Raw genomic sequence first — 22136 nt, forward strand, 5'->3', positions numbered from 1 at the left:
GCCTCACCGCGCCGCTCCCTCCCTCTGCGCATGTGCATCCCCGCCTTCTCCTCCCAGCTCGTCCTTCCCTGGCCTCCAGCCCCTCGTGGGAAACCTTCCCTGGCTTCCGGGTCCACGCGGCGAGGGAGCTGAGGGTGAGCCCCGGGTGATGGGGGCAAGGGCCGAGCGGGCCCTGTGCGGCCAGGGGGGTCTGGCGAGGGCAGGGGTGCCCGGTTGTGGGTCGGAGCCCCGCGGGCACTGGAGGGACCCCAGGCGTCTGTGCCGCCTGCAGAGTTGAAGGGACGGCAAGCGAGGGCGTCTCTGCCTGAGGGACTAGGGTCCGGAATGGGAACGTGGGCTCTCGGGTTGGCAAGGCCTGCAGGTGTCCAGCTGCAGTGGTAAGCTGCCTGCGCCGTTGTGCGGCCCCGGATGGGGAGTGCGCATGCGTGACGAGTGCGCCGGGCCCACTGGGAGGGGGTGGGGTTGTGGGTGGGGGTGAGTGTGCTTGTGCGACGTGCGTGCACGCTTGGCGTTGTGACGTGTGTGTGTGCGCGTCTTAAGTGCGCCGGGCTTTCTAGGAGGGGCGCGGTTGTAGGAGAATCAGGCAGGGTGTCTGATGTGAATGAGTTGCTCTGGCCAAATAGTCGCCGTGATTATTCTGAGCACTCACATTTTGTTAGCTGCTCTTGTATTTGTTGTGTATGTAATAACGTGAGGCTGGAGCTTTGACAATTCTCTAGGGCTTTCATTGCTCGGTTAACTCATTGGTGCAATGGAGGAGGGGAGAGGCTGTACTAGCTAGCCACCAAGGCCCTTTCCCCGCTCTAACATTCCCCAGGCCCCCAGTTATTATTTATTATGTATTCATTTGTTATTTGTTATGTAAAAGCATGACAGTATCCTGAAGCCATCGAAGGCTGTGTGACGGTGGAAGGTCTGGGACAAATTTAAGAAGAGCGAGGTGAGCTGGAGCTGAGAGGGTGGGCATGCAGGCTACACAGGAAATGTCACCCCTTTGGAGAGTTTGTGAGGGCATGGTCGGGATGAAAGGCTCACCAGCCATAGCGAAGGAAATTCTGTCATCACCCCTCCCTGAACACCCGCTCCTCCCCTCATTTTCCATTCCCCATTTGCCATTGTTGATGGCATCTAGAAAGATGCAGAGGTTCCTGCTCTCCTGGCCTTATAGACGTACAGGATGGTAGTGCAGGCACGAGGTTATCTGTTTTGGCCTTATTTGAGAAATGAAAAAAAAAAAAAAAACTTGAGCCTGAGAAGGTGACTGACCAAGATCATGCCGTTTGTTGGTGGCAGAACCATGGTTAAAAGTCAGGTCTGCAAATTCCCAGGCCACGGCTCATTTTGTCACTGTTAATGACGTCAAAGATAGTTTCTCATTAAAAGACCTTTTGAAAGTTGTAAGAAACAAACATTAAACATTTATTTTTTATCTTGCCTTAAATACCCCAATCTCTTTTTTCCAGAGGTTTCTTGGATTTTCTGACCTCAGGGGATTAATAGTGTTCACAGGAAAACAGATGAACAGTGTGGCTTGAGATTTTTAATTTTTAATTTTTCCCACATCAGTTCTGAAAAAGCCATAGTGTTTCCTCCTTTAGGTTACTGTTAAATGTTAAACTCATCTTCTCATGTTTTTAATTTTTCTGTGTCACAGAACCTAAATTGGTAATAAATCAATAAGAAACAAATGTTTACATTCACTCAGTGAAAAGTATCATGTCTAAGCTCAACATATATCGGAGCCACACATGGACACGTAAGTATCTTGTATGTGGAGCTGTGTAGGCAGGTAAATCCAGGAACTGCAAGGCAGGCCAAGTCTCTTCTAACTTCCTTCTTCCTTCCTTCTTCCTCAGCTCTCCCTCCTCCACTAAGAGCAGAAAATGAACAGATCCCAGGTGAGCTTTTTGTTTTTTTATTTCCACTTTGTTTGAAAATGAGTTTTCTAAAATTTGAAAGGCTTCATATTTTTAAAACAAAAAAAATAGAGGGGCTCCTGGGTGGCTCAGTGGGTGGCTCATGACCCTGCCTTTGGCTCAGGTCATGATCCCAGGGTCCTGGGATCGAGCCCCACATCGGGCTCTCTGCTCAGCAGGGAGCCTGCTTCCCTATCTCTCTGTGCCTGCCTCTCTGCCTACTTGTGATCTCTGACTGTCAAATGAATAAATGAAATTTTAAACATAAAACCGACAAGATAGAAATAGGCAAGAATTACTTGAAGGGAAGTATATCAAGTATATCAAGCAAATTCAAAGAACAGTTGGTAGAATGAGAAGCAGGACTCTTAATTTCACAGAGTTGTGCAAGTTGTAAAATTTCCTTTGATTTTTCTAATAACAACACTGAAATTGCCTATAATCATTTCTGATAGACACAGCATTGTGCTAGAAGTGTTCAGATGCTTTTCAGGGGACCGAACTATGAGGTCTGAGTGGACAGCTCTCTCATGGTCCTGCTTGATCCAGGAATAGGACTTTGAAGATCTGGTAGAATGGAGGGACCGCGCGTCCTCCACATGACTCTCCCTAAGTGTTTGTGTCCGCTTGTTCACATCTCTAGCTTGAATAGCCGCCTGTTCTGGCTTTGGTTTCTGCATTTCTCATTCATATTTCAACTTCATGAATGCATTTTTGCTTTTTTAACATCCACCTGACTCAGCTCAGGAAAAGGCTACCAAATTGTAGTCAAATCCAGTTTTTGGCTTTGTCTTACTTGACCATCCTGCAGCATAATCCTCACTCTCTGTTGTCTCTGACACCTGCCTGCTAGCTTTCCTTTCTTAACTCTGATACATCCCCTTACTGTTCCTCACAAAGTTGTCTTTCCCTTTAGCCCCAGACGTTGCCTCTCCTTGGGTTTGTTGCTCAACCATCCTTGGCTCACTGCTTTTTTTCAGTCTGTGCTTTTTTCTGACTGGTCTTCTCTCTCTCTCTTTTTTTAATAAAATACTTTTGAATTAGTAATAACATGGTTAAAAGGTTAAGTGATGTTCCCTCTAAGGAAGGGTGACATTTTTCATCTCAACTGAGACACTTCCACTGAGAATGAAAGAGGTTCCGTAAAGTTAGGATGGGACATCTGGCTATATTGGGACAGTCCCAGACAAACTGGAGTTATGGTCTTCCTGCTGTAGATATCTGTCTGTCTTGTTTGTCCTAGCAGTGCTGCTTTTTTCAGTTAAAAGATACTCTTGTATGCCCCCTACTTTTATTTAGAAGGGAATCCATCATCTTTAGGGCTTTCCGATCTTAGATGCAGCTGTACACCACTGGCATCCTGTTAATATGCAGATGTTCATTTAGTGGATCTGGTGAGGGTCCTGGGTTTTGCATTTCTAAAAAGCTCCCAGGTGAAGCTGACTCTGCTGCTCAGGGAGCCACACTTTGAGTAACGAGTCTATACGTGATTTTCTGTTCTTCCTTTGCTTTTTTGTCACTTCTTAAAAGCCTGTCCCAGACATCTGTATCTAACAGATTGTTTAGATTGTTTCTTTGTTGTAACTGCACAGTAATTCAAGCATGGACGTTCCATAGTTCGTTAACTGGTTATTGTTAGTTATGCATTATTTCAAACCTTTTGCTATTACAAACCATGTTCTAATGAATGACCTTGTACATATAGGTTTTTTCTATCCGATAAATTCCTAGAAGTGCACTGCCAGGTCAACGGGTGCATAGAATTGATAACTCGATCATTCGGGATTGTGGTATCATTTTGTGTCACTCCCATCAACACCGCATCCATGCTTGTTTGTCCACAGCTTCTCCCATAGACCATGTGGTTCAACTTCTGGAATTTTGGCAGTGGAAAGATAAACATGGTATTTTATGAAGTTTATATCTGCAAGTTTCTTAACTATGAGTGAGGTTAAGTATTTTTTCATGTATCTGAAAGAGGTATTTATGTTTCTGTGAACCCTCTGTTCATATATTTTGCGCATTTTCCTCTTAGGTTTGTGGCTTTTTTTGTTTTTCTTCTTCTTCAGTGTCTAGCTCTTTATATATTAGGGATACTAGTGCTTGTCCATTTAATGGGTTGCAAACTCTTATTTTATGGGATGTGATTTGTCTTTCGATAGTTGACCCTGGTGTTTTCTCCCCATGCAGGTATTCTGTTTCAGAATGCCCCATTTCACTTAGTCGTTTCTTTAGGCTCCCCTTGGCTGTGACAATTTCTCAGACTTCCTTTGTTTTTGATAACCTGGGCAGTTTTGAGGAGTACAGTTAGGTGTTTTGTAGAATGTCCCTCAATTGGGAATTGTCTGCTGTTGTTTTCATGATTAGACTGAGGTTATGGGTTTCTTGGAGGAAGACCACAGAGATAAAATGTGATTTGGTCTTATCATATCAAGGGTTAGTGCTCTGGACATGACTTATTACTTTGTTTTCTCTGTCCTCATACTGGACTCCTTGGAAGGAAGTGGGCAATTACACTATACCACTTACACTATACCTCCTTCCTGTTGGAGTATCTACATAATTATGCACATAAATTATCAGGAATTCTGCATAGGAGATTTTTCTGTTCTCTCCTATTTACTAATCCATTTATATCAGCATGAATTCATGGCTAGTTATTTTATATTTTGGTTATAGTACAATGATACCTTGTTCCTTTTGTTGCTCAAGTTGTTCCAGGTTGGTTAGTAAAAGCATCTTTTAGGGGTGCCTGGGTGGCTGAGTTGGTTGAGTGTCCGACTCTTGATTTCGGCTCAGGTCATGATCTCAGGGTCCTGGGATCCAGCCCCACGTTGGGCTCTTTGCTGAGTGTGGGGCCTGCTTGAAATTTTCTCTCTCGGGGTGCCTGGGTGGCTCAGTGGGTTAAAACCTCTGCCTTCAGCTCAGGTCGTGATCCCGGGGTCCTGGGATCGAGCCCCACATCGGCCTCTCTGCTCAGCAGGGAACCTGCTTCCCCCTCTCTCTCTGCCTGCCTCTCTGCCTACTTGTGATCTCTGTCTGTCAAATAAATAAATAAGTAAGTAAATAAATAAATAAATAGAAATTCTCTCTCTCTCTCCCTGTGCTCTTTCCTGCTGCTTATGCTTTCTCTCCTTTTCCTACTTTCTCAAAAACCAATAAATTTTTTAAAAAGCACCTTCTGTTGGTTCCTGTGTCTATTGACATACCCTGTTATTGTTTGAATATTTCTTCCTTGCTCTGTGGCAGTAGATTTTCCAGGTTCATCTTCTGTCTTTCCTGCCCTAGAATTAGCCATTTTTTCCCCTAATTAGTTCTGGTTAGATATATATAGATATATAAATCTATATATTTATATATCTATAAATCTATATATCTATATATAGATATATATTCCACGTCTTTTTTATCCATTCATCTATTGATGGGCTCTTCCATATCTTGCCTGCTGTAAATAGTGCTGCAATATAAACGTATCCTTTCAAATGTTTTCATTTTCTTTGGGTAATGGAATTACTGGAACATATGACAGTTCTATTTTTAATTTTTTGAGGAACCTCCACATTGTTTTCCATAATGGCCGAAACAGTTTTCATCCCCACCATCAATACACAAGGTTCCTTTTTCTTCACATTATCACCAACTCTTGTTCTTTCTTTTTTTAATTCTAGCCATTCTGACAGGTGTGAGGTGATACCTCATTGTGGTTTTGATTTGAGTTTCCCTGATGTTAGTGATGTTGAGCAACTCTTCATGGGTTTCTTGGTCATCTGTATGTCTTATTTGGAAAAATCTTTATTCAGGTCCTTTGCCCAGTTTTTAATCAGCTTATTTGGGTTGTTTTTTTTGTTTTTGTTTTTGTTTTTTGCTGTTGAGTTGCATAAATTTTATATTTTGGATATCAAATCCTTAACTTATATATCATTTGGAAATATTTTCTCCCTTTAGTAGGTTGTCTTTTTGGTTTTCGATGGTTACCTTTGCTGTGTAGAAGCTTCTTGTTTTGGTTTAGTCCCTATAGTTTGATTTTTTGTTTCCCTTGTCTTTGGAGATATATCTAGAAATACGTTGTTATGGCTGATGCAAAGGTAGTTACTACCTGTGTTCTTTTCTAGGATTTTTATGGTTTCAGGTCTCAGATTTAGGTCTTTAATCCATTTTGAGTTTATTTTTTGCATATGGTGTAAGAATGTGGTCCAGTTTCATTCTTTTCCATGTAACTGTCCAGTTTTCCAGATGCCATTTGTTGAAGAGACTGTCTTTTTCCCGTTGGATATTCTTGCCTCCTTTGTTGAATATTAGCTGACCAAATTATGGGTTTGTTTCTGGTCTCTCTGTTCTCTTCTATTTGAATAGCTAAAGCAATCTTAAGAAAGAAGAATAAAGCTCAATTTGTTTCACAAATTGATCACAATCCCAGATTTCCAGATACACTACAAAGCTATAGGAATCAAACTGTATGGTACTGACACAAAAATAGACACAAAGACCAATGAAACAGGATAAAAAGCCAGTCACGTATGTTTTATTTCTGGTTTTGGGTTGGTTTGGTTTGGATTGGTTTTGGTCATACTGCAGTAGCTTGGACTTCTCATACAGAGTTGAATAGGAGTAATAAGATAAGACAACCTTGTCCTACCCCTGCCCTTAGGGGAAATGTGTCCAGTGTCTTAACATTAAATATGATGTTAGCTGTAAGTTTTTTGTAGATGGTCTTTATCAAGCTGAGAAAGTTCACCCTATTTCTAGTTTGTTGAGAACTTTGATCATGAATGGCTAGTAGATTTTGTCAGATGCTTTTTCTTTATCAATTGATTTGATCATGTAATTTTTCTTCTTTGGCTAATTGATGTTCTGGATTGTATTGATTTATTCTTTTTTTTTTTTTTAAACATTGACCCAGCCTTCCATTCCTGGAGTAAATTCCACTTGGTTACTGTTTATAATTCATTTTATATGTTGTCAGATTTGATTTGCCAATACTTGAGGATTTTTGTGTCTATGCTAATGGGTTATATTGGTCTTTAGTTTCTCATGTCTTTACCTAGTTTTGGTATCAGGGTAATAATGTTGGCCTTATAATACAAGTTTGTAAGTGTTATTTACTAGAGGAGATTTTGGAGAGTTGGTATTTTTTCCTTAAATGTTTAGTAGAATTCACCAGTGACACCATTTGAGCTTGGTACTTTCTATTTTGGGAGTGATTTGATTAGTAATTCAGTTTTTTTTTTTTTTTAACAGATATAGATCTGTTCCAGGTATCTCTTTCTCCTTGTATGAATTATTAGCTGTATCTTTTGAGGAATTTGTCCATTTCATCTAAGTTAATTTTTCAGGAATAGAATTATTCATAGTATTCTTTTATTATTAATATCCTTAGGATCAGTGGTATTGACCTATCATTTCTAAGATTCACAGTTTGTTTTTTTTTTTTTCCCCTTGGGTAGGTTTTCTGGAAGTTTATTAATTTATTGATCTTTTCAAAGAAGCAGCTATTGGTTTCACTGATTTTTTTAAAGATTTTATTTATTTATTTCACGGAGAGAGACACAGCAAGAGAGGGAATACAAGCAGTGGGAGTGGGAGAAGGAGAAGCAGGCTTCCCGCTGAGCAGGGAGCCCGATGCGGGACTCAATCCCAGGACGCTGGGATCATGACCTGAGCCGAAGGCAGAGGCTCAACCCACTGAGCCACCCGGGCATCTCGGTTTCATTGATTTTTTTCCCCCATGTTTTCAATTTCATTGATATATTCTAGTATTTCCTTTATATTTGCTTGCTTTTGGCTTTTTTTGCTTTTTTTCTGAAGTGTTCTAAGATGGAATAGGTTAATGATTTCAAAAGTTTTTCTTTTCTAATATATATACACTTGCTATGGATTTCCCTTTATGTACTGCTTTCAATTCATCCCACAAATTTTGATAAATGGTATTTTAATTTTTATTTCATGTACAAAAGAAATTTAAAAATTTCTTTTGAGACCTCTTTGAACTACAGGTTATTTATAAGTGTGTTGTTTGATTTTCAAGTGTTTGAGGGATTTTCCAGCTATCTCTTGTTTATTGATTTCTATTTAATTCCATTGTAGTCAGAGAATGTATTTTGTATGATAGCTGTTGTTTTAAATTTGTTAAGGTGTGTTTTGTGGCCAAGACTATGGTTTATCATGGTGAATGTTACATATGAGCTAGAGTAGTATGGTAAAATGTGTGTTTTATTGCTTTGGATGGCGTATTTTATAACAGTCAATTAGAGCATGTTAATGGATAGTGTGCTTCAGGACATCTGTATACTTACTGATTTTCTTCCTTCTTGATCTCTCAGTATCGACAGAGGGATGTTGAAGTCTCCCAACTATGATTATAAATTCATGTATTTCTTCTTTAAGTTCTCTTAGTTTGGGGGTATGTATTTTGGTACTCTTTAGTTAGATGCGTACATATTTTGATACTTTTGTTAGATTTATATGTTTTCTCAAACAGGATTTTGAACCCATTTAATGAGTTCTTTTTTAAAAAAATTATTTGAGGGGCTCCTGGGTGGCTCAGTGGTTAAAGCCTCTGCCTTCAGCTCAGGTCGTGATCCCAGGGTCCTGGGATCGAGCCCCACATCGGGCTCTCTGCTCTGCAGGAAGCCTGCTTCCTCCTCTCTCTCTCTCTCTCTCTCTGCCTGCCTCTCTGCCTACTTGTGATCTCTGTCTGTCAAATAAATAAATAAAATCTTTAAAATTTATTTATTTGACAGAGAGAGTACACAAGTAGGTAGAGCAGCAAGCAGAGGGAAAGGGAGAAGCAGACTCCCCACTGACAGGGAGCTCCATGTGGCACTCCATCCCAGGACCCTGGGATCATAACCTAAGCTGAAGGCAGACTCTTAACTGACTGAGCCACCTAGGCATCCTCATTTAATGAGTTCTTAATTTCAGCGTTGTATTTCTCAGCTCTAGAATCCCCATTTTATCTATGTACTTACATGTATATGTATGTGTCTGTATACACATTTATCAGAGATCCCCAAGACCAGTAACTTATTAGGGTGACTCAGCAGATGGTTCTTCTTATGGCTATGACTTATTAAAGTGCAAGGATATAAAGCAGAATCAACAAAGGGAAAAGGTACATGGAGCATAGTTGAGAGGAAGCCAGGAGCAAACCTGAGTCTTCTTCCAAATCTAGCGATGAGATTAACAACAAATGTGAAATGTCTGCCAGGGAAGCTCACTAGACACTCAATGCTCAGGGTTTTTGTTAGGAGATGATCACCTTGGTACTCTCTGCTTGAAACAGAAACTTCTGGACTTAGAAGGAATGCATGTGTGAGGCATAACCCATATTGTTTACACAAATAGTTTAGGCACAATGAACCATTCTTATTAGGGAATTGAAGTTCCCAGAAGCCAGCCAAGGGACACCCTCATAGCAACAGACCTTTGAAAGGATGGCAGTCTCAGGCCTGCTCTAGTAATTCTTTTCTAACCAGTATACATACCATACATCCATTGAACTTCTCCCACTTATTTTGTTCATATATTCCTCTGTTTTATTGAATATATTAATCATAATCCATTTTGAAGTTCTTGTTTATTATTTCCAGTATTTGGGTCCCCTTTTGGTCTGCTTTGTCTGTTTTATTGTCCATTTTTTTTCTATCATAAAAATGACAAATATTAAAGATCTAACTTTCTTGGTCTGGTTTCATTTCCAGGCTACTGTGTGAATGCTGCTAGCTCCTGCAGTGTATAATTTAATAAATGTTAATGTATATATCTCATCAGATCATAATCACTTTGAGAACAGGAACAGTGTTTGTTTTCATCAGTAGTATTTGCAGTGGGGGGGCAGTTCTAGGGGTTTAGTGGAAACTCAGTTTGTATGAGATATTTCTTTTATCCTACATAGTAAACCACACAAAAGAAGGCATCCTATGTGTCAATTTTTAGCAAACTTTTAAAGAGGTTAGCTCTTTTAAATTTTTTCCATATCATATAGTTCTGATGGCTTCATGCAGAAAAGGCATATACTATTACAGGAACAAGTGTCATTCAAAGATGTATGTGTGGACTTCACTCAGGAAGAGTGGTATCTGCTGGATCCTGCTCAGAAGATACTATACAGAGATGTGATTCTAGAAAATTACAGCCATTTTGTCTCAGTTGGTAAGATTTTTTTTTCCTTTGGTAAGATTTTTTTTTTTCCTTGTGACTATTGGTAGCATGCATTTCTGGTTGTTGAAACATATGTACTCTTCTAGAATTTTGTTTGACACTTGAGATTCAGAGCACTGAGATGAACAGTCTCTCTGGCCTCCATAAAGAATGCTGTGTCCGTAACCTCCTCAGGGCTTGCTTCATTTGGGCATCTCCCTTGGGCAGCTCCTGAGGCTGTACCTTTCTTCCCCATAATTTTTTCAGAGTCCCTGAAGCCAGGCTATTTAGCCACCATCTTGTATTATTTTTTTCTTCACAGGATATTGCATTACTAAGCCAGAAGTGGTCTTCAAGATAGAGCAAGGAGAAGAGCCCTGGATATTAGAGGCAGGATTCCCAAGCCACTGCCACCAAGGTGAGTTAGTGAGTTCGCAGGTAGATGGAAGACAAGGGAATGAGATCTTAGGCTATCCGTTTAGGGTTTATCACTTGTACAATATTCTTCAGAAATTTCTTTTTTAAATTTTAGACCTTTGGAAGTGACAAAGGACAGTTGGCCCACATCCCTCCATTACCTTAATCACATTCCTCCACATGTCACTTTCCCTCATAAATGCTTTCCTTTGTTCTTTGATATTTTAGAGTGATTTATTAATACCTGTAAAGCAAACTCAGTTGGCTTTATCTTCAGTAATTTTTCTAGGTTAGTTTATTTTTGAGAATTACTAACTTTCCCTCTATTCTCTTTGGACACCTTTTGTTTTCGTGCTGTACTTGAGATACTACTCATTTAACAAATACATGTTGGGCACTCACTGGGATCCAGTTGTGTTTTTAGGTAATTAAAAGATTAACATCCCTTTTATTGTGGAGTATGTATTCTAGTAAGGGACAAGAAGCGTGTTTGTGTGTGTGAGGTGTATGCATGTGAATGTGTTCATACAGTATTTGTGGTGGTAAACACCATGGAGAGAGTTAAAGCAGTGGAGAGGGGGTGGAGAATGGCGACGTGTGCTAATGGGTAAGGAAGTCAGAGAAAACCTGTTTCATGAAGTCCGCAGGAGGGTTGAGACCCTAGTACAGTGAAAGTGGGAGCTGTTACAGGCAGGTGCCAAACTTCTCAGCTGTGTTCTTAGAATGTTTGAAGAATGGCGAGGGGGCATCGCAGCTGGAGGTGAGTATGTGTTGGGGAGAGTGTTAGGAGGTGATGTCATAAGAAGTAGCATGGATCATGGATTTTATTTTGAGTGATATGAGAAAGCCTTGTTGTTGTTTTTTTTTTAGTAAATGTAAATCAGATTAAATCATCAGATCTGACTTAGCAGTTTATGCAGTAAATACAGTCTGGTGGTTAGGTGGTGCTTCGGCACAAGTGAGGAAGGAATACCGTTGAGACTATTACATATGCCAGAGGAGAGAGGATAATGACTTAGGTGATATTGGAAGTCCTGAGGAGTGGAAGGTTTGTACATATATCTTGAGGATGAAGCCAACAAGATTTGCTGTTGGATTGATAGTGTGGAAGAGAGACAGGAGTCCAACATGACTCAACTGATCAGTCTCAAGCAACTGGATAAAAACTGGATGCCATTTATTGGGAGGAAATTAGATTATAGGGGAGTTAAGACATACCCAAACATGGACACAAGACACTGGGAGAGAACTGCTAGAACCCAGTCTCTGTGTTGAATAAGATGTTGGTTCTGTGTGAATGTGGTACACGTGGCAGAGGCCAGAGCTGGAAGTGCCCTGTGAGAGGCATCAGCAGTGGGTGGTGGTAAAGGCCTGAGGCTGGGTGAGAACTTCTAGATCAGAGGTTGGTGGGCTTTTATGTAAAGACAGCAGGACATGTTTTGGGTTTGGTGAGTCACATGTGGCCTGGCTGGCTGCTGCTGTTGCTGCTCCCCTGCCCCCCTTCCTGGTTCTCCTTTTCCTTCTTCTTCCTCCTCACTCCTCCCTACTGCCTCTTCTTTCATTTCCCTCTAAAAATGTAAAAAAAAAACATTCGCGGTTTAAGGACCCTTGCTCAATAGTTATTGTTTGCAGGCTCCTTTTCTAGAGAGTGGTTTTGCACGTGAGAGCAGTGGTTCTGGAACAATTCCTCTTCTGCAGGGTGTGAAAATCCATAAAATCTCATCATGAGAGGAGCTTAAGGAGGAACAGTCTGAGCCAGGGGGAAAACTTGAGAGCCTGGTTTCCTGGGAATCCGATAAGGAACACGCTACTGTCCTATTACTACCTTAAATGGCAGCTCCGGGGTCAGCGCATTAAACCCATTATCCCCTATTACTAGTGTCCTCATATTCCTGGGGTTGTTTGCCTTTCAAAACCAGCTCCTGCATCCCTTTGTTTTCTGATTTTTCACTGATCTCACTCAGAAGCAGAACTGTGTGTTCTCTCATTCCTGACTGGATCTAATCCCTAAATGATTTTTATTTTCTTACCTGAAGCATCTGCTTTATCTTTCACTAGCCTGGCAAAGTTGCTACTTATTAAGAAATGAAATTAAAATTAAAGTCTCCTTTCATTGACTATTAAAATGTGGTCTTCCTATTCTTCCTGTCTCTTTCTAGCTGCTCTCTAGAATTTGCACTAAACACCATACTGTCTTAGATCCTAAATTTCACATATAAATACTTTCTCTTCTACTACAACTTTCATTCGTGTTTACTTTGCTTTTCAGATACTTAATATTGTATGTGTAAAGTGTTTAAACATTACATGGTACATAGTAATGGTTTATTTCACCTATTTTAAGTTAGAGCTCACTTTGTTTTCCCTGTAACTTAAATAACCCATATTTTGTGACCCTAACCCACTAGTGGCTACATCTTCAAAACTGAGAACTAATCATATCACTCCTGCTTAAGGTTTCTTTCTTTAATGAGATTTTGTTTTCCCACAAAGAAGGCCCTTCCTTTTCCCAATTCTGATAATTTACTAATTTCTTTTTTGATGAATTGTGCAACTAAGTTTGGAAGAGATCATTTTTTCTCACCCATTCATAAAGCATTCTGAAGTACTTTTCCAAAATCCGCATTCCCATTTTGTCCTTGTGTATTACCGCTCATCACGTACAGGTTGGAAATAATTCATACGCACATTGCGTTTATGAATCATTTATGTTGTGTCTCTTTCGTGAGGTCAGAGGAAGCAGGATTTTAGTAACATCTGCCAAGAGCTAGACCGTGGTTTTGACAAAGGGTATAGCATTGAGCAAGGAAATTAATCTTATATTATGGTGAATTTTACAGGCGCTAAACTTCTTTTAAAGATAGTGAGTGAAGGCTGAAAGTGGGAGGGATGTTGCAGTGATGTTGGCAGTCATTCTTCTATTATTATTATTTTTTAAGATTATTTATTTATTTATTTATTTGACAGAGAGAGATGACAAGCAGGCAGGCAGAGAGGCAGGCAGAGAAAGAGGAGGAAGCAGGCTCCCTGCTGAGCAGAGAGCCCATGCAGGGCTCGATCCCAGGACCCTGGGATCATGACCTGAGCCGAAGGCAGCGGCTTAACCCACTGAGCCACCCAGGCGCCCCCTTTTATTATTATTTTTGTGGTTTGTTGTCAGTGAAAGAAAGCAGCATTTCCTGAAAGATATCCAGGTTCCAGAAAGAACAAGGGCTGGAGTGCAACTTGTATTGTGTCTCAGGGAGTGGCCCAGCTGTAGGATTCACCTACTATGAATCCAGTTGGTGGAAAGTTTGTTTTATTTTGATTTGTTTTGGGGGGGTAATAATTATTACTATCTGGCCCTTGGAGCAGTGGACTCTGGACTGCCATAGAAGTTTTTTCACAAGTTATTAACATTATTGCATTGTGTGGCAACACAGCCAAGAATTTTTATGATAAAGTTTACCAAAGGTCTTAGAATCATATAGAGAAACATGATCTTTACAGGTCTCACAAGTAGGTAAAAGATACAGATGAGGCTAGAGAGAAAAGCAGAAAACCTTGATATAAAAGATAAACTTAAGTATAAAAGCAGACTTAAAGATCAACATTGTCTCAGGCATGAAATGGTTCTGGGGGAAGTAAGCCAGCAGATTGAAGTAAATCAGCATATGACGTGATGGTGAGATTCATAAGCAGCTGTGAGAAAACAAAGTGAACCTTGTCCTTTGGCAGAGATAGCCTGCCCCACATCTATTTTTGTATTTCCTTTTTGATATTTGTGCTGTTGTGAATCACAGCTAGATAGAGAGTCTGGGGTAAAGCAGTGATCCTTAAAAAATGAGGAAGTAGGTGCTTTGAGAAATTTTTGTTAATGCTGATATATCAAATGAAGGGGAAAAGGGGACTGGCAACATGCATACTAGTGAGAATCTACCATAGTAGTCAAGATGTGAGAGGATAAGGATGGGAACTGTGAGCTATCTCTAAATTCTTCCTCTACTGTGTTTCTCAAACAGTCTATTTGTAGTTTATTTTTTATTGGAAAAAAACCCTTGTTGAACTTTCCAACTCTGTGAGTTTCCTGCTTCCTAAGCGGATACCTCTCAGAAAATACCCAATCCTTGCTTACTACGTCTTGATTTTATTTCACTTTCTCTAGCCCTCTTTTTACAGCTTTTTTAAAAAATAATTATTTCTTATATAATAAGTTAAAAGAAAAACTATATGCTGGGCTATAGAACTTCATGGTTGAACCCAAGAATGTTTGGTGTTGCTCAGAGTAGAAGCATGTGCTCCAGCAGGAATCCTACCCCAGGAATCTGTACATGAGGGGATTAGGATGGAACTGTCTCTCTCCTCCAAACATAGTTCATCTTCTGAAAGCCATTCCAACAGTCTCTACCATCACTTTATCCAGTGTTCAATGTCTCTGTCTGGCTCACCCCATTCTCTGAGTCCCTGAATCAGCTACTCCCAGCAACCTGTGCTTTGAATTTTCACCCTTTTTTGTCCAGTTTTGAAAGTTTTATATTTAAAATGTTAAGTGCCCTTGCCAGTTTCCATTCCCTGTTTCCACAGCAGCTTGTATTTACTTTCCACGGAGACTAGCAGGATAAAGGAAATGCATGCTTGGATTTAGTTCATTCCAGGAAACTGAGCTTAAAACAAAGGAATCGACTATATGAAAGGGTGTTTGTGGGAGTTCAGTCTCATTAGAAGTGTACTATGATTCATAAGATGTGGTTATTTTTCTCATTTCTAGAAGACTGGAAAGTTGATGACCTGATAGAGAGCAGCCAGGACAATGAAGATGATCATTTTTGGCAACTGGCTTTCACTACCAACAAAACATTAAATATAGATAGTTGTGATAGAGTAAGAAAAGCTTTCAATCTGGGCACAGATTCTGTTCCTTCAAGAAATTTTCCATATAAGATATGTGACTCATGTGAAATGAGTTTGAAAAATATTTCAGGCTTAATTATTAGTAGAAAGAGCTATTCTGGAAAGAAGCCTGATGAGCTTAATGTATATGAGAAATTGCTCCTTGATATTAAGCATGAGAAAACTCCTCCTGGAGGGAAGTCTTACAGATATAATCAAAAAAGGAATGTGCTCAATCATAGCCACAATCTCAGTCAGCCAATTTTTGACAAGCCTTCTGAGTATAATGAAAATGGACAAGCCTTCCATGAAGAAGCAGCTTTTTTCACAAACAAGAAAATACAGATAGGAGAGACACTCTGTAAATATAATGCATGTGGAAGAACCTTCATCCACAGTTTAGAGCTCAGTTTATCTCAGAGAACTCATTTGGAGATGGAGCCATATGAATGCAGTATTTGTGGGAAGTCCTTCTATACAGATTTAAGACTGGGACATCAGAGAACTCTTACAGGACAGGCTCCTTATGAATACAATGAATATGGGCAAACCTTCTGTGATAACTCAACTTTCATTATCCATCAGGGAGCCTATGCAAGAAAGATTCCCCATGAATATAAAGTAGGTCCTAAAACCTGGGAAAAGTCAACCCTCTTTAAACATCAAATAGTACACATGGGCAAAAAACCTTATGAGCACAATGAAAATGGAAATAACTTCAACAAGAAATCACATCTCACCCAACTTCGAAGAGGTCATTCAGGAGAAAAAACCTTTGAATGTGGTGAATGTGGGAAGACATTCTGGGAGAAGTCAAACCTCACTCAACATCAAAGAACACACACAGGAGAGAAGCCCTATGAATGTACCGAGTGTGGGAAATCCTTTTGTCAGAAACCACACCTTACCAACCATCAGCGAACACATACAGGAGAAAAACCCTATGAATGTAAGCAATGTGGAAAAACATTCTGTGTGAAGTCAAACCTCACAGAACATCAGAGAACACACACAGGGGAGAAACCATATGAATGTAATACATGTGGGAAATCCTTCTGCCACAGGTCAGCCCTAACTGTCCATCAGAGAACACACACAGGAGAGAAACCCTTCATGTGTAGTGAATGTGGGAAGTCCTTCTGTGTGAAATCAAACCTCATTGTACATCAAAGAACTCACACAGGGGAGAAACCCTATAAATGTAATGAGTGTGGGAAAACCTTCTGTGAAAAATCAGCTCTCACTAAACATCAGAGAACTCACACAGGGGAGAAGCCCTATGAGTGTGATGGATGTGGGAAAACCTTCAGTCAGAGGTCAGTACTCACAAAACATCAGAGAATTCACACAAGGGTGAAAGCTCTTTCAACATCCTGATGTCCAGAAACCTTCACCTGCTCTTTCAAGTTATTATACCATTTTAAAAAAATGAGATGAAGCCCAAAGAATGCCTCACATTACTAGAAAGCAATGTCTTATCATACTTCAAATAATACTAGCATAAAACCATACTGAAATTTTGAATATGTGAAAGCTCTGAAGAAAAACTGAAACTTTTAATCAGAAAATTTATATTGAGAGGAAATTTCTTCACTTAAGAAATGTGGTAGAACTCTGTCTAGAATTTATGTTGTGTCATGTTCCAGATGTGATACCAAATTTTATTGTAAATATAGTGGATGGTATTCATTCATACCCATATTCAAGTGGAATTTGAAGTTTAAAAAAAGTTGAATCACAGCAACATTAAACAATTATGAAGAGTCCCTGATGTTTGCAGACCTGATGTGGGTATAGTAATATAGCAGAAATTAGATGTATGCTTGATTTGCATATTGGAGTCCAACATACTTATGAAGAGAAAATATCTTTTAATTAAAGAACTATTATAGTCTATATTAGTATCTTCCACACTAAATACCACCAGTGTCTTTATAAGTTGCCATAATTATATATGTATATATAATGTATATGTAAATATATTTATACACACATACTCAACACGTATGTAGTGGTGTGTTAAGAGTAAGCTCACACTGGCTTGAAACTGCCAATGGTTAAATTTTCAGGAATTTTGTGAGTCAGTACTTAAACAGTCATTATTTAAAAATTAAATTATATTAAAAACAAAGGTAATAAATTCTCAGCACTCATCAATTCCTAATTTTGTTACATTTTGTAACATTTTGTTCTTTGTTCTTTAGGTCACTTTTATTACTGAGTCATATGGTAAAAATACCATCTAATGTGCTACTGCCCATCTCTTCCCACCTCTGCACTCAGTGTCGTCCTGTGGGTAGCTTGCTGTAGTGGGAGTGTTTACACCCTGGAAATTGGCAAACTGTACAAACTGGGGTTCTTATTTTCTCAGAGAACCTGTTGTCAAATATTTACCAGCACACCACTGTGTATATATGAAAATACATCTGAACAATTTGAAGTACGGACCACGTACACCCTCTCTCATATCCTGACATAAATAAATGGCTATGGCCATTATTGTTGAACTGCCTCTTCAGTAAAGAACCCCAAATTTGTTTTTGTGAGGTTTTTAAACTACCTCTGCATCAGTCTTAATTGTAAATACTACCTAAGTCTCTTTATAGTTTGGCCAGTATATGTTATTTTATGACATCACCAACCATCCGTCTGACGTTGCCGGCAAATAAGAGTTAGTATATGGCCATTGTTACTGATCTACTACTATATTACTTCCCAAAGAAGCCAAATAGTATTTTTCTGAGGTTTTTCAGTTGCCTCTGGGTCAGTCTATGATGTTGTAAGTACTGTTAGTAACAGTGGGATTTACATGAATTTTGCAAAGGTTAACATCATTTAGGAACACTCAGTTCACTCCACAAGTAAAAACATGTACTCGAATGCCACTTTCCTACTCTTGGTGTTTCATTACTGTATCTATTTAGGCATGATCTCTTGTATGTGACCCAGGAACTATGTATTTGTATTTAAAATAATAGGGTGCCATGCTCTGTCCCTGCCTCCTTTGTCCTGTTTTCCCACACCTCCTTGGAACACACTGATCAGTTCCAAGAGACACTGCCCACCCACAAGCCTGCTGCTTATTTGCTGGGCTCTGTTTTGTTTCTCTTTCCATTCTTACCCCACATGATTTAGGAGTAAATCCAGATTAACCTGAGTTAATCATGGAGATGCTGTTCTAATGATTTTGTTGAGATGTTTGGAAAATATTCTGTGGTACTTCTGGGAGAGATCTCTGTGATAAACTATTGTGACATGAGAAGACAAAAGGAGAGATTGTCTCTCTTACACTGGACTTTTTCATGTTTGCATATCATACCAAATTATAGCTTGTGGCCCTGAAGGGCAATAGTCTGAAGATACCACCAGACAAAATGGAAAAAGCCTGGCTCAGAGGGGACCCGTCGTTGAGCTGCACAACTCCATCTGGACCTGTACTCGGCTAGGACTTTCTATTACCATGGTAATAATGATTGCTTATTTATCCTTAGGGCTGTCTGTTATTTCAGCTGAAGGCATTCCAGCTGGTACAGACAAGTACTTCATTCTAAATGTTCATGTTCTATATAGTGATTTCGGGGAAGAATGATTTCTTTTGAAAGGTTAACATAAGAATAGCTATTTGTATCAGCCCCACTTCTAATGAAAGACAGAAATCTACCCCAACCAAGAGGATTGTGATGGTAGATGTATTACAGTGGTGTGGGTCAGAAACAAGGGATCCTGAAGCACCTAGAGACTAGCATCACCCAGAAACTGTGAGCATTCTAGGTCGTAAAGGGGCAAAGATGGAAACTAGTGTCACCAGAGCCCAATAAGAGCTGCTCTCATGGAGGAGAGACCACCTCCTGGAAGATATTGTCCCTACAAGAATCGTGGCACCGAATTGCTTGTGCCTCCCTTTAGAGAACGCCACCAGATGCGATCTGCAGGTTAGCCCAGGTGGGCGCAGAGAAAGTGGAGAGGAGGACTGGGTGGAGCCAATGGATAATAAGCAGCACAGTGTTTTTTTTTATTTTTGTGAATTCCTATGTAAAGTCCCAGTATTAGAAATAAACATTCTACTAGTTGGAAGTTAAGCATTTCTACTTCATTGTGCTTTTGTGTCGTAAGTAAATTCCTTTTGGAACTGAGCACTGTGCCAGGTATGTCTTTGTAGACATGCGTGAAGCAGACATTATGTTAAGTGACATTATTCAGATATCCCTCTGTGGTGTTTCCTGTTACACGTGTTGTGAGATAAGCGGGTCTGTATTTTTCCAAATAAATAGCCAGTTGTCCCTGCATCGTTTGATTAATTTACCCTTTTCCTTGTCCACCTGATAGGGCATTTTTAGCAGGTACTTAAATATTATGAGTAGTGGCTGTTGCTTTTCATCTGCTCGAGGCAACTTTTCTACATTCTTCCTGTAAGATCTAGCCCATCCTTGTGAACATAAGAGTTGACATTTATCCCAGATGATACCATCTCTTCCTGGACCTGCATTTGTATTGATGGTTATTTGCTATAAAATAGGCCAATGAGAACTTACCCTAGAATATTTTTCACAAGTCACCATGACCAGATAGTTTGTGTCCTTGTTGCTGTGAGAAGTCCTATCAAGAAAATATGTCTGCAAGGGAGAAGATGATAGGGATAAGTGCTGTAAAGTAAAATGAAAATAGGAAAAGTTGTCAGAAGTTTGCTTCTACATAGCATGGAGATGGAACGACCTTACTGGGAAGGCTACAGTGGAGGGAGTGAGCCATTTGGTTATCTGGAGAGTGTGCATGAACGCACGTGCGCACGCGTGTTTAACACATGTATATATATAACCAACAATTTTACATACCTATGATTTTGTTTCCTGAAACAACACCCTAATTACCTGTAAAATACTTTGATATTTTATTTTGTATTGTACCATATTATGTTCAAAGAAATGCTTGTTACCATTTACTAAACTGATTGCACAGCCCATGAATGGGTCATCTCCCAGAACTTAAACAACAGTGCTCAAGTGCAAAATCAGAAAAGGAATGGCTGGGTCATAGGTATAGTTTTCTGAAATGACTAAGTTATGTACATTCCCAGTGCCTAGATAGTGTTTCCTGGTAACCCCCTAGAACCTGTCTTTTCCACATTTTCTGTGTGTAACGTGTCCTCACCTAGCCTGGTGTGCCCTGTCACTTCACATCCCGCCTGTACTTGGCAAGGAAAGGTAGAGCCGTAGCCTCTGGAAAGGTTCAACCCATGGGTATCCTGGATGCCCTCAACCAACCTACTTGTTGTCCCCAGTAGGGAACTGCAGTTGTAGCTGCCCTTGCCCTACCCCTTTGACCTCCATGTTTCTGTGGGTGGCTTAGCCTGTTCTGATTCCTGTTATTTCCATGGAACCTTCATGGGCCACCGAGCGATGGGACACTACGTAATCTCCATCTCCTTCCTCTTTCCCACCCACCCCTCCTTTCAGACTCTGCACATCCCCAGGCTTCTCTTTCAGACAACGAGGAACTGATATCTGCTCTTAGACATCACTTTTCAAGAGCAAGGTCCAGTCAGATACTTAGCGAGTTGGAAAAGTGATGCTTCCTATCTTGCTTGCTCCACCGTATCTGGAATTCATAGTTTGGGATGGTTGATCCTCCCTGGTTCCTTTTCCTTATATACAAAGTGGGAATAGTTATCCCCCTCTGAAAGAGCAGGCCTTAGTTTTAGCTTTCTTGCTGTGACACACAGACCAAAAATGCTTGTCTAACCACCACCATCCTCCTCTGCACCCCCACCAAAGAAGTTCATTCACATCCTGAGGGGACAGCAGGCAGGGGAGTAGTGAAGTCCTGCTCTGTGGGGTGTCCAACCACATTCTTTAAATTAGAAAAGGAACTTGGAGAAGCATGGCAACTGTGACTAGTGCCCAGGAGCTAGTGGGACTTCCTTAGCCTTCCTAGGATTGGGTGCTCCTGTGCTGTTGGTCCATACCAGCTGTGAAGGTTGGGGGAAGAGGGCATAAATATTCTTCAGAATGTAACAGGAATTGTCTTCTCCCCTGTCTCTCAGTTGCCTATCCTAAAATAACTGTTGGTTTTTACTTCAGCATGTATCCTAGGCCTTTTTCCATGCATTTTAATCCATATTTGTTCACCTACAGAAAAGTTTTAATAGACCGGATGCTTAAGGGCATTTGACTTTAGCAAATAAGAAATACTGTCAGAGTATTAAAATTCTGGGGCGCCTGGGTGGCTCAGTGGGTTGAGGCCTCTGCCTTCGGCTCAGGTCATGATCCCAGGGTCCTGGGATTGAGCCCCACGTCGCTCTCTGCTCTGCAGGGAGCCTGCTTCCTCCTCTCGCTCTCTATGCCTGCCTCTCTGCCTACTTGTGATCTCTGTCTCTCAAATAAATAAATAAAATCTTAAAAAAAAAAAGAATATTAAAATTCTATATTGCAATCAAAAGTATCCATGCCATTTCCAAATAATATGTTGTTGCCTGGAATTAGACAACTTTAAAGCCATTGTGCCCAGTGCTTTGCAAGCTGTATTTGTCATTGCTACTAAAGAGAAATAAACCGTGTAATTTTTAATAGCCTATGGATGAACAACTATTATTGTTAATGCTTCTTGGAGTTTTCTCTTTCCAGATGATTTAGTGATTTGTGTAGATATTCTACCTTACTATAGTTTGAAACATTGAAAAATTCGTATAAAATGTGTCCCAAAGTTTTAAAACTGCTAATATTAGTGGTTGTGATGAAAAACACACCTGAACCTTAGTAACTTTAGAGGAGTAGATACTCTTGAAGGTTGTAAAAA

General features: G+C 40.1%; 1 protein-coding gene across 10 annotated transcripts; it reads left to right on the plus strand.

Annotated features, from left to right (window-relative positions):
* The first annotated feature begins 6 nt into the window (after positions 1 to 6).
* ZNF248 (zinc finger protein 248) lies at positions 7 to 21607 on the plus strand. Of its 10 annotated transcripts, none has more exons than XM_032313958.1 (6): positions 7 to 377; positions 869 to 940; positions 1655 to 1898; positions 9904 to 10070; positions 10381 to 10476; positions 15223 to 21607. In XM_032313958.1, exons 4-6 carry the CDS (start codon positions 9917 to 9919, stop codon positions 16719 to 16721), a joined length of 1749 nt encoding a protein of 582 aa, XP_032169849.1. In that variant the 5' UTR covers positions 7 to 377; positions 869 to 940; positions 1655 to 1898; positions 9904 to 9916; the 3' UTR covers positions 16722 to 21607. The 10 variants fall into 10 exon arrangements, with proteins under 10 accessions (XP_032169849.1, XP_032169848.1, XP_032169851.1 ...); XM_032313957.1 differs by having other exon boundaries at positions 7 to 134; XM_032313956.1 differs by lacking the exon at positions 7 to 377 and having other exon boundaries at positions 384 to 940; positions 1655 to 1756; positions 1857 to 1898.
* Positions 21608 to 22136: the final 529 nt, after the last annotated feature.

This window comes from Mustela erminea, chromosome 14 (genome assembly GCF_009829155.1).
Source record: "Mustela erminea isolate mMusErm1 chromosome 14, mMusErm1.Pri, whole genome shotgun sequence".
Classification (NCBI taxonomy): domain Eukaryota; kingdom Metazoa; phylum Chordata; class Mammalia; order Carnivora; family Mustelidae; genus Mustela; species Mustela erminea.

Bases quoted from the DNA above. Each gene is read 5' to 3' on its own strand.
- ZNF248 (XM_032313958.1), top strand. From the start codon at position 9,917: ATGCAGAAAAGGCATATACTATTACAGGAACAAGTGTCATTCAAAGAT. The intron at 10,071-10,380 runs GTAAGATTTTTT...TTTTCTTCACAG, and splicing joins CAGCCATTTTGTCTCAGTTG to GATATTGCATTACTAAGCCA. The intron at 10,477-15,222 runs GTGAGTTAGTGA...TCTCATTTCTAG, and splicing joins CCCAAGCCACTGCCACCAAG to AAGACTGGAAAGTTGATGAC.